Raw genomic sequence first — 14,805 nt, 5'->3', positions numbered from 1 at the left:
GGTCTGGTACATTGTTGCCTAAAAAGCAAGGGTAAGAATGTGGACTAAGGTCATCTACACTTAAATTACTCAGAGGAATATTTGATATACTATTTTAGCTTGAGCTAAAGAGATTAACTCAAATATAGTAAACAAACTTCTTTCTCCTACTAAGCTTCTATTATTCAAAGGCAACTCAAGATAAAATCACAACAAAAACTTTAATCATCACTTTTATCAAGGATTTAATCACCTCATCTTCTAAGTATGACACATAATTTAAACATAAAAAGCAGTCTATGCTGGATGCAGTGGCTCATGCTGCACTCCTAGTACTTTAGGAGGCCAAGGCAGGAGGATTGCTTGAGCTCAGGAATTTGAGACCAACCTGGGCAACGTAGTGAGACTTTGTCTCTACAAAAAATTTAAAAATTAGCCAGGGGTGGTGGCATGCACCTGTAGTCCCAGCTACTTGGGTGGCTAAGGTGGGAGGATTCCTTGAGCCTAGGAGGTTGAGGTTGTAGTGAGCCATGATCATGCCACCGCACTCCAGGGGAAGATGCTGATTCAAAAAAAAAAAAAAATACTTTGGGAGGCCGAGGTAGGCGGATCACGAGGTCAGGAGATTGAGACTATGGTGAAACCCTGTCTTCACTAAAAAATACAAAAGGCCGGGCGCCGTGGCTCAAGCCTGTAATCCCAGCACTTTGGGAGGCCAAGACGGGCGGATCACGAGGTCAGGAGATCGAGACGATGCTGGCTAACAGGGTGAAACCCTGTCTCTACTAAAAAATACAAAAAAAAAAAAAAAAACTAGCCGGGCGAGGTGGCGGGCGCCTGTAGTCCCAGCTACCCGGGAGGCTGGGGCAGGAGAATGGCGTAAACCCGGGAGGCGGAGCTTGCAGTGAGCTGAGATCCGGCCACTGCACTCCAGCCTGGGAGACAGAGTGAGACTCCGTCTCAAAAAAAAAAAAAATTAGCTGGGCGCAGTGGTGAGCGCCTGCAGTCCCAGCTACTTGGGAGGCTGAGGCAGAAGAATGGCGTGAACCCGAGAGGCGGAGCCTGCAGTGAGCCGAGATCTCGCCACTGCACTCCCGCCTGGGCGGGAAAAAAAAAAAGGCAGTCTAATATGGCTTCCTAATATGCTTTAGGCTAGAGCAGAGGTTCTCAAACTATGGTCCAAGGCAGAGGCTCCCTAAGGCCAAACTATCTTCCTAACAATACTAAGATGTACTCTTCTTCTTCTCTCAGAAGTTTACAGTGGTATCTTCCAAAATAGAACATGTGCTATTCTAAGAGACTGGATACAGAAAGAAGCAGGCATAAGAGCCCATGTTATGCCTATAAGCCAGACATTAATAAGACTTGCACAAATGCAAAACAATCCAACACTTCTCATTTCTTTCTTACTAAAAGTAATGTTTTACTACTCCTCTGAATCTTATCCTCTGTCTTAATTTTCAGGGACATCTCATTCATTCATTCACATAGATTATAATTTTATTCCTCAGGTTTTTGTACTGGATCATCTCCTCTTTTCCTCTCCTGTATCCTCATTTTCCTCTCCAGTGGAGAGGAATTGCCCCAGCATACAAATATGCTTTACTATCTCCAATTCTATAACAAAAACAAAAACCTCCCTTAACCCCAATATCTCTCCAGTTTCTGCCCCCATTCTCTGTCCCCTCTTATAATCAAGCTTCTTCAAATGTCTATATTCCATTTCCTCAGCTCTCATTTACTCTTCAACCCACCCCACTATGGTTATGGCAACATGACCTGACGAAAGCTGCTTTCTTTACCATGTCCAACTACCTCTATGCTCTCTGATCATCTCTTTCCTCTTTTTTACCTGACTTTTGAGCAGTCAAGTAAAGACATCTTCTATGCTAGATCCTCCAATCCTACGCACTTTCTAAAGGTTGACAGGTACTCAGAGCTCAGTACTGGGCTCTGCTCTTCTCTCTCTAGTATCTCCCTAGACCTCTTTCACTCCTATGGATTTTTTTCCAAAATTATTTCTGAAAAGGTAATTCATGGACATAGCAACAAACTCAAAAGGCATAAAAGTCTATGCACTGATAACTAAGCTTATCTACCACCCTTGTTCCCAGCTATCCAATCCCACTCCCAAGAAAGTAACTGATGTTATCCATAGCTTATTTAACCTTGCAGAGATACTCTATGATTTTACAGGTATCTGCCCTCAGCCTACATTTTTTAAAATATAAAACACAAATTATAGTCTACACTGTTTAGTACCTTTTTTCTCTCTAATAATACATCTTGGATATCATTACATATTGGTATATATAGAGCTATTGCATTCTTTCTAATGGCTGTATTCTACTCTGGAAATGTATTAAAATTTACTTAACTAGCCCCTTAATGGAACACATTTAGGTTGTTTCCAGACTCTGGTCACTGTAAAGAATGTTGCAATGTTCCTTGACCACGCCATTTTGCACATGTGAACTTACATGTGGGCTACATTTTTAGAGATGGAATCTTTGAATTCAAAGTTATATGCCAATAAAAATGACAGATATTCTCAAACATTCTCGACAGAGGCACTAATTTACACACCTAACAGTAATGTAACTCTCATGAAATTAAATATCACCATATTGTCTTATCACCGGTCTCTCTCTTTTATTACTTCAACATGTCACAAACATAAAATTTGGCTTGACTCTTTGATTTGGACTCTCACTGCTCATTCTCCACTGTTTCCCTTCTTTTTTTAATCCATCCATAATACTAGTAGCTCAAACTAGAAACTTGGGAGCCATCCTTGACAGCTCCTTCTCTCCTAGTCCCCATCTAGCACCAAGTTATGTCAGTTCTACCACGTATTCAATCCTCAAACATCTACTTCTCTCTTCTCCATTGCCATGGTCCTAATCCAAGCTTCCATAAACAATGACCTGGTATACTGTATTAACTCTCAATTTGTCTCCCACATCCACTCTGCCTTTCTTCTAAATCAATCTGTATTTTTCTTTCAGAGTATCTCTCTCACAAGTATAACCAAGTAGTTCTTTGTTTAATTGTGTATTTATTGCATCTCCTCCACTACAATGCAAGCTCCATGAGAAACTATGACTGTTTTTGTTCACTCCTGTGACCCTAGACTCTGACATTGTAGAAGCTCAGTAACTATTTACTAAATAAAAACAGCATGAACACAAAACTGACCTTCATTCCATGTAAGTCTAGGGTGGAAGCAGGCTAGGAATTATCCCACTAGAATCTGTAATAATCAGTTTCCCCCACTACAATGTAAATTCCTTAAAAATGAGAACAATCTTACTCCTCTCTGAATCATAAACACTGGTGCTTGACATGTAAGATAGTCAATAAATATTTGATAAATGTAAGAATAAATGAGCCAACGTTATAAAAGTATACATCTGTGGTTATTAAATGATTTCCTGTCCTTTGTGGGGCAGATACCAGATATATAATAATGCCACCTTTTCTCTTTGGCGTCTAGAAGTCTGAAAGCAAGGAAATATCAAAATTCTTCTTGTATTATACTAATCAGTTACAGTTAGGTGGCTAACTTACCAGAGCAGACTTCCCAACGCCTCCTGAACCAAGGACCACTAGCTTGTACTCACGCATGATGTGATCTGTTTAAATACTGACGATCTGAAAAACAAACAAATAAAAAAATCAAAGATTAAGAAACATACTAACAGCCTAATAATGTACAACTACTACATCAAATATAGGAGTTTGTTTTGTTTTTTCCTTGTAAGACTATCAAAGGGACAACAGAAGCTACATGGCAAAATCCATATAGATTTTAACATAAGTTTATAGGATTACTTTCAGACATTTTAATTCACTGAAGATCATCTTTGACTAGGCATCAATTATGTTCATATTACTTCTAAGAATCTTTGATTAGAAAACAAGATGATTAAATCCAACAGTTGATAATCTTATGACTACAATGATAAACCCAATTCTTTGCAAAGCTATCATTTAAACAACTTATGTACTTTTAAAAAATATTCACTCATGAGCTTTAATATAATGTATAGGCTATTTTACTTGCTTAAAATATTCTACAGTAATTCTACACTATTTTGTTCATTATTGTATTACAGCTGAACCATTTAAAATGTCATCCTGAAAATAATTAAAGATGTTAACAGGAGATCAGATGAAACTGCTAAACACTATAGGCAGTTATTAGCAATACACGACGTAAGGCCCAAATGGCCAGAGAAAATAAAAGGAACATAAACTTTATTTTTTACCTCCATGGTTATCTTAAAAGGTATAAAGACAGGAAATAATTTTCAATGGCCATGGTGGAATAACTAGAAACAGACTTTTCAACCCACAGTAACAGCCAGAACAGTGAACAAAAAAATATAAAACTCTTTTTACATACTAGATAAAAAGCAGTGTAGGACTGTGATTTCTGAGATGCAAAAGAATGAAGTGAGACCTAACCTGCCCTGGCTTTCTGCCTAGAGGCACTTTTCAGACTATGGTGAAGGGAGAAAAACCTCAAGCAGAGCTTAGAAGTGTGCCAGAGAAGTGGAAGCTAAGCATATAAAATTCCAGAAATCTGCATAAGGATTCACTTGAGTCTGGCTAAGCACTAAGCAGCACACAGACTAACTTCAAAAGGTAAGGCAAAGAATAGAGGTTTACAGGTGGAACAATTCCCAGAGTCATACGGTTCTGACTAGAAGTCTTCCTTGTTGAAAAACCAGGAATTCACTAGAAACCTCAGAAGACTCTTATCTTAGTAGTAGAGCTAAATAAGCTCTAGAGTAAATGATATTCTAGATGCTTCCTAACAAAGCTTAAAACAAGGCTCAAAAGGATGGAGTTGGTCCATGTGTAACTCAACCACTTATCTAAACAAAATCCAAAATTCTTTAAAAGAAGCAGAAAAAAAAAATTCCACCACTCAATCATATAAAATTAACAATGTCCAGCATCCAATAAAAAATTAATAGAAATGTGAAGAAAGAAAATGTGACCTGAAACCAGAGTGAAATAAGTCAGCTGAAACCATCCCAGAAACAAGATGATGAAATTAGCCAATGAGGACTCTAAAACTATTATAAATATGCTCAAAAATTTAAAGAAAAAAAAAATGAGGAAGAAAATGGTACACATAATAAGAACCAAAAAGAACTTAAGAGTATTCAGGCTGGGCACAGTGGCTCATGCCTGTAATCCCAGCACTTTGGGAGGCCGAGGTGGGTGGATCACGAGGTCAGGAGATCAAGACCATCCCGGCTAACACAGTGAAACCCCGTCTCTACTAAAAATACAAAATATTAGCCAGGCGTGGTGGCGGGCATCTGCAGTCCCAGCTACTCAGGAGGCTGAGGCAGGAGAATGGCATGAACCCGGGAGGTGGAGCTTGCAGTGAGCCAAGATCGTGCCACTGCATTCCAGTCTGGGTGACAGAGCGAGACTCCATCTCAAAAAAAAAAGAACTTACAGTATTCAAAAACAGTATGTGAAATAAGAATATCACTGGAGGGTATTAACAATATATTAAATACCACAGAAGGAAAGTTCAGGGGATCTGAAGACACAGTAATAGAAAATACCCAAATTCAAACGTAGCTAAAATGTGATGAGAATAAGGGGAAAGAAGAGAAGGGGAAAGGGAGACAGGAGAGAGGGAACAAAGAATCAAGGGTAGAAGGACTAGGGGTGTAATAAGAAAGGAAAGAAAAAGACTAGAACTACAGGACAATATCAAGTCATCAAGCAGTATAATATATATGTAACTGGAATGGCGAGCAGTGGTAGCATTTGAAGAAATAATGACATTTTCAAAATTTGATAAAACTGATACATCTGGCCAGGTACGGTGGCTTATGCCTGTAATCCCAGCACTTTCGGAGGCCAAGATAGGCAGATCACTTGAGGCCAGGAGTTAGAGACCAGCCTGGATAATATGGTGAAACTTCATCTCTACCAAAAATACAAAAAATTAGCTGAGTGTGGTAGCATGTGCCTGTGGTCCCAGCTACTTGGGAGGCTGAGGTAGGAGGACTCCTTGAACTCAGAAGGCAGAGGTTGCAGTGAGCTGCGATTGTCCCACAGCACTCCAGCCTGAGTGACAGAGTGAAACCCTGTCTCAAAAAAAAAAAAAAAAAAAAAAAAAGACACATCTACACATCCAAGTAACTCAATGAGCCCGCCTCCTGAAGGAGTATAAACACAAAGAAAACCACAACGAGGCAGAATAATCAAATTCCCGAAAAGCTGTCAACAGAAACTCTTACAAGAAGCCAGAAGAAAAAAATTTACATAGAAACAAAGTTAAAATATACAGACTTCAGCCAGGCACGATGGCTCACGCCTGTAATCCCAGCACTTTGGGAGCCGAGGTGGGTGGATTGCCTAAGCTCAGGAGTTTGCCAACAGCCTGGGCAACATGGTGAAACCCCGTCTCTACCAAAATACAAAAAATTAGTTGGGCGTGGTGGCATGAGCCTGTAGTCCCAGCTACTCGGGAGGCGGAGGCAGGAGAATCGCTTGAACCCAGGAGGCAGTGGTTACAGTGAGCCGAGAGATTGAGCCACAGCACTGCAGCCTGGGCAACAGAGTGAGACTCCATCTCAAAAAAAAAAAAAAAATACACACACACACACACACACACACACACACACACACACACAGACTTCTTGTGAAGCTATGCAAGACAAAAAAATGGAACATTTATAAAACAAAGAAAAAAATCAGTCAACCTAGAATGATAAATACAATGAATATATGTTGAAGAAATGGAAGTAAAAGATTTTTCTCAGACTTTATCCTCCTGGTGGGGGCGGGAAAAATAAAAGCTGGAGGCAAAAAGTTCACCAGCATACATTTAAATCATGAATAATTTTTTTTTTTTTTTTTTTTGAGACAGGGTCTCACTCTGTTGCCCAGCTTGGAGCACAAGGAGTACAGTGGTGCGATGGTAGCTCACTGCAGCCTCAAATTTCTAGGCTCAGGCAATCTTCCCACCTCAGCCTCCTGAGCAGCTGGCACTACAGGAGTGCACCACCACACCTGGCTAACGTTTCTAACTTTTTTTGTAGACACAGGGTCTCACTATGTTACCTAGGCTGGTCTCAAACCCCTGGGCTCAAAGGCTCCTCCCACCTTGGCCTCCCAAAGTGCTGGGATTACAGGTATGAGCTAGCACACCCAGCCACAAGAGTAATTTCACCACTTAGAGCAAAAATGATAACAATCACTGGGTTTACATGTAGAAGTAAAATATATTACAATAGTAGAAGAGAGAGAAATAGAATACTGAAGGTTCTTAGATTGTATCTGAAGTAATACAGCACGTTTTGAAGTAAATTGTCATATGTTAAAGAAGTATATTGTAAGTCCCTGAGCAACCACTAAAAATAAACAAACAAAATTCAACTCAGGCCGGGCGTGGTGGCTCACGCCTATAATCCCAGCACTTTGGGAGGCTGAGATGGGTGGATCACCTGAGGTCAGGAATCCGAGACCAGCCTGGCCAACATGGCAAAACCCCATCTCTACTAAAAATATAAAAAGTAGCCGGGCATGGTGGCAGGTGCCTGTAATCCCAGCTATGTGGGAGGCTGAGGCAGGAGAACTGCTTAAACCCGGGAGATGGAGGTTGCAGTGAGTTGAGATTATGCCACTGCACTCCAGTCTGGGCAACAGAGCGAGATTCCATGTCAAAAACAAAAAAATTTTTTTCAACTCAATCAAAAAGAATGTTATGAAAAATGCAAACAAATAAGCAAAAAATAGCGAAGAAAAAATTGGGACAAATACAAAAGGCAAGATGGCAGAATTGAAAGGAAATCACATCATTACATTAAATGCAAATTGTCTAAACATTCCAATTCAAAGGCAATATAAAAAAGTAAGACCTAACTATATGTTGCTTCAAGAAACAATCTTTAAATGCGGATACAGGAAAAAACATCTATTGATAACAAAGTCACAATTGCTGCTAATATTACTGCTGTGTTTTGTTGCCTGCATTCAAAATAGAAAGAAATACTAAATTTCATTCAGAGATTAGTGGAAAAAAAAAAGATACATAGATATACAAGTATTTTTTCTTTCTATGAGAGTATTGGGAACCCTGGATTAAGAATCCCTACCTACTCTAAACAGTTACCAGTTTAGGCTACTTTAGTCCAGTTCTCAAACTTTTTGGTTTCAAGTCTTTTTTATAAACTCTAACTTTTGTTTTTTTCTTGAGACAGGGTCTCACTCTTTGCTCAGGCTGGAATGCAGTGGCACAATCACAACTCACTGCAGTCTTCACTTCCCTTGCTCAAGTAAGTGATCCTTCCGCCTCAGCCTCCTGAGTAGCTGGGACTACAGACATGCACCACCACAACTGGGTAATTTTCTTTTTTTTTCTCTCTCTCTCTTTTGCAGGGACAGGATCTCACTATGTTGCGCAGGCTAGTCTCAAACGATTCAGATTCCCAAAAGTGAGAATCACTTGTGCCCAGGAGTTTGAGACTAGCCTGGACAACATAATCGAAGAGGCCATCAAGTAAGGCTCAAGACGCTTCGGCCTCCCAAAGTGCTGAAATTATAGGTGTGAACCAGCATGCCAAGCCAACACTTTTACATTCTTTTTTTTTCCCAACAATATCAATAATCACTTTATTTTGTTATACTTTAAATTCTGGAATACATGTGCAGAAAGTGCAGGTTTGTTACATAGGTATACATGTGCCATGGTGGTTTGCTGCACCCATCAACCCGTCATCTACATTAGATATTTCTCCTAATGCCATCCCTCCCCTTGCCCCCCACCCCCCAATAGGTCCTGGCGTGTGACCTTCCCATCCCTGTGTCCATGTGCTCTCACTGTTCAAATCCCACTTATGAGTGAGAACATGCAGTGTTTGGTTTTCTGTTCCTGTGTTAGTTTGCTGAGAATGATGGTTTCCAGCTTCATCCACTGCCCTGCAAAGGACATGAACCCATTCTTTTTCATGGCTGCATAGTATTCCATGGTGTATATATGCCACATTTTCTTTTCCAGTCTATCATTGATGGGCATTTGGGGTTGGTTCCAAGTCTTTTCTATTGTGAACAGTGCTGCAATAAACATACGGGTGCGTGTGTCCTAATAGTAGAATGATTTATAATCCTTTGGGCATATACCCAGTAATGGGATTGCTGGGTTAAATGGTATTTCTGGTTCTAGATCCTTGAGGAATCACCACACTGTCTTCCACAATGTTTGAACTAATTTACACTCCTACCAACAATGTAAAAGTGTTCCTATTTCTCCACATCCTCTCCAACATCTGTTGTTTCCTGGCTTTTTAATAATCACTATTCTAACTGGCGTGAGATGGTATTTCATTGTGGTTTTGATTTGCATTTCTCTAACGACCAGTGATGATGAGCTTTTTTTCATGTTTGCTAGCTCCATAAATATCTTCTTTTAAGAAGCATCTGTTCATATCCTTTGCCCACTTTTTGATGAGGTTGGTTTTTTTTCTTGTAAATTTGTTTAAGTTCCTTGTAGATTCTGGATATTAGCCCTTTGTCAGATGGATGGGTTGCAAAAATTTTCTCCCATTCTGTAGGTTACCTGTTCACTTTGCTGATAGTTTCTTTTGCTGTGCAGAAGCTCTCTGGTTTCATTAGATCCCATTTATGGGATTTTGGCTTTCGTTGCCATTGCTTTTGGTGTTTTAGTCATGAAGACTGCCCATGCCTATGTCCTGAATAGTATTGCCTAGGTTTTCTTCTCGGGTTTTTATGGTTGTAGTCTCACATTTAAGTCTTTAATCCATCTTAAATTTTGCATAAGGTGTAAGAAAGGAGTCCAGTTTCAGTTTTCTGCATATGACTAGCCAGTTTTCCCAACATCATTTATTAAATAAGGAATCCTTTCTCCATTGTTTTTGTCAGGTTTGTCAAAGACCAGATGGTTGTAGATGTGTGGTGTTATTTCTGAGGCCTCTGTTCTGTTCCATTGCTCTATATATCTGTTTTGGTACCAGTACCATGCTGTTTTGGTAGCTGTAGCCCTGTAGTATAGTTTGAAGTCAGTGTGATACCTCCAGCTTTGTTCTTTTTGCTTAGCACTGTCTTGGCTATATGGGCTGTTTTTTGGTTCCGTATGAAATTTGAAGCAGTTTTTTTCTAATTCTGTGAAGAAACTCAATGGTAGCTCGATGGGGATAGCGTTGAATCTATAAATTACTTTGGAATATTGATTCTTCCTATCCATGAGCATGGAATGTCTTTCCATTTGTTTGTGTCCTCTCTTATTTCCTTGTGCAGTGGTTTGTAGTTCTCCTTGAAAAGGTCCTTCACATCCCTTCTAAGTTCTATTCCTAGGTATTTTATTCTCTTGGTAGCAACTGTGAATGTGAGTTCACTCATGATTTTGCTATTATTGGCGTATAGAAATGCTTGTGATTTTTGCACATTGATTTTGTATCCTGAGACTTTGCTGAAGTTGCTTATCAGCTTAAGGAGTTTTTGGGCTGAGACAATGGAGTTTTCTAAATATACAATCATCTCATCTGCAGAGACAATTTGACTTCCTCTCTTCCTATCTGAATACCCTTTCTTTCTTTCTCTTGCCTGACTGCCCTGGCCAGAACTTCCAATACTATGTTGAACAGGAGTGGTGAGAGGGCATCCTTGTTTTGTGCCAATTTTCAAAGGGAATGCTTCCAGTTTTTGCCCATTCAGTATGATATTGGCTGTGGGTGTGTCATAAATAGCTCTTACTATTTTGGGATATGTTCCATCAATACTTAGTTTATTGAGTGTTTTTAGCATGAAGGGGTAGATTTTATCAAAGGCCTTTTCTGCATCTATTGAGATAATCATGTGTTTTTTGTCATTGGTTCTGTTTATATGATGGATTACATTTACTGATTTGCATATGTTGAACCAGCCTTGCATCCCAGGGATAAAGCCGACTTGATTGTGGTGAATAAGGTTTTTGATATGCTGCTGGATTTGGTTTGCCAGTATTTTACTGAGGATTTTTGCATCAATGTTTGTCAGGGATATTGGCCTGAAATTTTCTTTTTTTGTTGTGTCTCTGCCAGGCTTTGGTATCAGGATGATGCTGGCCTCATAAAATGAGTTAGAGAGGAGCTGCTCTTTTTCTGTTGTTTGGAATAGTTTCAGAAGGAAGGGTACCAGCTCCTCTTTGTACCTCTGGTAGAATTCGGCTGTAAATCCACCTGGTCCTGGACTTTTTTTGGTTGGTAAGCTATTAATTACTGCCTCAATTTCAGAACTTGTTATTGGTCTATTCAGGGATTTGACTTCTTCCTGGTTTAGTCTTGGGAGGGTGTATGTGTCCAGAAATTTATCCATTTCTTCTAGATTTTCTAGTTTATTTGCATAGAGGTGTTTATATTCTTGGTGGTAGTTTGTACTACTGTGGGATCAGTGGTGATATCCCCTTTATCACTTTCTGTTGTGTCTATTTGATTCTTCTCTCTTTCCTTCTTTATTAGTCTGGCTAGTAGTCTATTTTGTTAATCTTCAAAAAACCAGCTCCTGGATTCACTGATTTTTTGAAGGGTTTTTTGTGTCTCTATCTCCTTCAGTTCTGCTCTGATCTTAGTTATTTCTTGTCTTCTGCTAGCTTTTAAATTTGTTTGCTCTTGCTTCTCTAGTTCTTTTAATTGTGATGTTAGGGTGTTGATATTAGACCTTTTCTGCTTTCTCCTGTGGGCATGTAGTGCTATAAATTTCCCTCTAAACACTGCTTTAGCTGTGTCTCTGTCCCAGAGATTCTGGTACGTTGTGCCTTTGTTCTCATTGATTTTAAAGAACTTATTTATTTCTGCCTTGATTTTGCTATTTACCCAGTAGTCATTCAGGAGTAGGTTGTTCAGTTTCCATGTAGTTGTGCAGTTTTGAGTGAGTTTCTTAATCTTGAGTTCCAATTTGATTGCACTGTGGTCTGAGAGACTGTTATGATTTCTATTCCTTTACATTTGCTGAGGAGTGTTTTGCTTCCAAGTATGTGGTCAATTTTAGAATAAGTGCTATGTGGTGCTGAGAAGAACATACATTCTGTTGATTTGGGGTGGAGGGTTCTGTAGATATCTATTAGGTCTGCTTGGTCCAGAGCTGGGTTCAAGTTCAGAATATCCTTGTTAATTTTCTGTCTCATTGATCTAATATTGACAGTGGGGTGTTAAAGTCTCCCACTATTATTGTGTGGGAGTCTAAGTCTCTTTGTAGGTCTCTAAGAACTTGCTTTACGAATCTGGGTGCTCCTGTATTGGGTCTATATATATATTTAGGATAGTTAGCTCTTCTTGTTGCATAGATCCCTTTACCATTATGTAATGCCATTGTCATTTTTTTTTTTAATCTTTGTTGATTTAAAGTATGTTTTATCAGAGACTAGGATTGCAACGCCGGTTTTTTTTGTTTGTTCATTTGTTTTTTTTTCTTTTTTCCTCGCTTTCCATTTGCTTGGTAAATATTCCTCCATCCCTTTATTTTGGGACTATGTGTGTCTTTGCACGTGAGATGGGTCTCCTGAATACAGCACACTGATGGGTCTTGACTCTTTATCCAATTTGCCAGTCTGTGTTTTTTTAACTGGGGCATTTAGCCCATTTACATTTAAGGTTAATATTGTTATGTGTGAATTTGATCTGGTTATTTTGCACATTAGTTGATGCAGTTTCTTCATGGTGTCATTGATCTTTATATTTTGGTATGGTTTTTGCAGTGGCTGGTACCAGTTTTTGCTTTCCATATTTAATGCTTCCTTCAGGGCCTCTTGTAAGGCAGGCCTGGTGGTGACAAAATCCCTCAGCATTTGCTTGTCTGTAAAGGATTTTATTTCTCCTTCACTTATGAAGCTTAGTTTGGCTGGATATGAAATTCTGGGTTGAAAATTCTTTTTTAAGAATGCTGACACAAGGTCAGGAGATCGAGACCACGGTGAAACCCTGTCTCTACTAAAAATACAAAAAATTAGCCGGGCGCAGTGGCGGGCGCCTGTAGTCCCAGCTACTCGGCAGGCTGAGGCAGGAGAATGGCATGAACCTGGGAGGCGCAGCTTGCAGTGAACCAAGATCGTGCCACTGCACTCCAGCCAGGGGGACAGAGCGAGACTCCATCTCCAAAAAAAAAAAAAAAAAAGAATGCTGAATATAGGCCCCCACTCTCTTCTGGCTTGTAGGGTTTCTGCTGAGAGATCTGCTGTTATTCTGATGGGCTTCCCTTTGTGGGTAACCTGATCTTTCTCTCTGGCTGCCCTTAACGTTTTTTCCTTGGTTTCAACCTTGTTGAATCTGACGATTATGTGTCTTAGGGTTGCTCTTCTCGAGGAGTATCTTTGTGGCATTCTCTATATTTCCTGAATTTGAATATTGGCCTGCCTTGGTAGGTTGGGGAAGTTCTCCTGGATAATATCCTGAAGAGTGTTTTCCAACTTGGTTCCATTCTTCCCGTCACTTTCAGGTACACCAATCAATTGTTGGTTTGGCCTTTTCACATAGTCTCATATTTCTTGGAGGCTTTGTACGTTCCCTTTCATTCTATTTTCTCTAATCTTGTCTTCAGGCTTTATTTCATTACGTTGATCTTCAATCTCTGACATCCTTTCTTCCACTTGATCAATTCAGCTATTGATATTTGTGTATGCTATATGAAGTTCTTGTGCTGTGTTTTTCAACTCCATCAGGTCATTTATGTTCTTCTCTAAACTGATTATTCTGTAACCTTTTATCAAGGTTCTTAGCTTCCCTGCATTGGGTTAGAATATGCACTTTAGCTCGGAAGAGTTTGTTATTACCCACCTTCTGAGACCTACTTCCATGAATTCATCAAACTCATTCTCCATCCAATTTTGTTCCCTTGCTGGGGAGCAGTTGTGATCCTTTGGAGGAGATGAGGCATGCTGGTTTTTGGAATTTTCAGCATTTTTTTTCCCCCGAGATGAAGTTTCACTCTGTCACCCAGGCTGGAGTGCAATGGTACAATCACGGCTCACTGCAACCTCCGCCTCCCCGGATTTCACCAATCAGTGCTCTGTGTCTAGCTAACGGATTATAAATGCACCAATCAGCACTCTAGTAAAAACGCACCAACCAGCGCTCTGTGTCTAAAGGATTGTAAATGCACCAATCAGCACTCTGTAAAATGGACCAATCAGAAGGACATGAGTGGGGACAAATAAAGGAATAAAAGCTGGCCACCCGGCCAGCAGTTGCAACCTGCTTGGGTCCCCTTCCACACTGTGGAAGCTTTGTTCTTTCGCTCTTCACAATAAATCTTGCTGCTGCTCACTCTTTGGGTCTGTGTCACCTTTAAGAGCTGTTAACACTCGCTGCGAAGGTCCGTGGCTTCATTCTTGAAGTCAGCGAGACCAAGAACCCACCGGAAGGAACCAATCCTGGACACACTGGGAGGTTTCTCTGGTCAGGAGGCACGGTTATCAGGGATCCACTTAAGGAGGCAGTCTGTCCCTCAGCAGAGCTTGAGTGCTGCGCTGGGAGATCTGCTGCTCTCTTCAGAGCTGGCAGGCAGGAACGTTTAAGTCTGCTGAAGCTGTGCCATTTTAGTCTGCTAAAGCTGTGCCCACAGCTGCCAATTCCCCCAGGTGCTCTGTACTAGGGAGATGGGGGTTTTATGTATAAACCCACTGACTGGGGCTGCTACCTTTCTTTCAGATGCCCTGCCCAGACAGGAATAATCTAGAGAGGCAGTCTGGCTACAGTGGCTTTGTCATGCTGCAGTCTGACCTTCTGGGAGGTTTTGTTTACACCGTGAGGGGAAAACCGCTTATTGAAACCTCAGTAATGGCAGACGCCCCACCTCCCA

The 14,805-nt window shown here is 40.3% G+C and overlaps 1 protein-coding gene across 2 annotated transcripts in view; it reads right to left on the bottom strand.

Moving 5' to 3' along the window:
• RAP1A (RAP1A, member of RAS oncogene family) overlaps nt 1–14,805 on the bottom strand; it is a 95,200-nt gene that overhangs the window by 19,110 nt on the left and 61,285 nt on the right. For both annotated transcript variants that reach the window (XM_030934969.1, XM_010359075.2), the window contains exon 2: nt 3,550–3,633. In XM_030934969.1, the coding sequence (XP_030790829.1) occupies nt 3,550–3,606 (57 nt within the window). In that variant the 5' untranslated portion in view covers nt 3,607–3,633. The remainder of the gene's footprint in view (nt 1–3,549; nt 3,634–14,805) is intronic.

The sequence above is a fragment of the Rhinopithecus roxellana genome, chromosome 8 (assembly GCF_007565055.1).
Source record: "Rhinopithecus roxellana isolate Shanxi Qingling chromosome 8, ASM756505v1, whole genome shotgun sequence".
In the NCBI taxonomy this organism is placed as follows: Eukaryota; Metazoa; Chordata; class Mammalia; order Primates; family Cercopithecidae; genus Rhinopithecus; species Rhinopithecus roxellana.
This window is presented reverse-complemented; position numbering and strand designations above follow the sequence as displayed.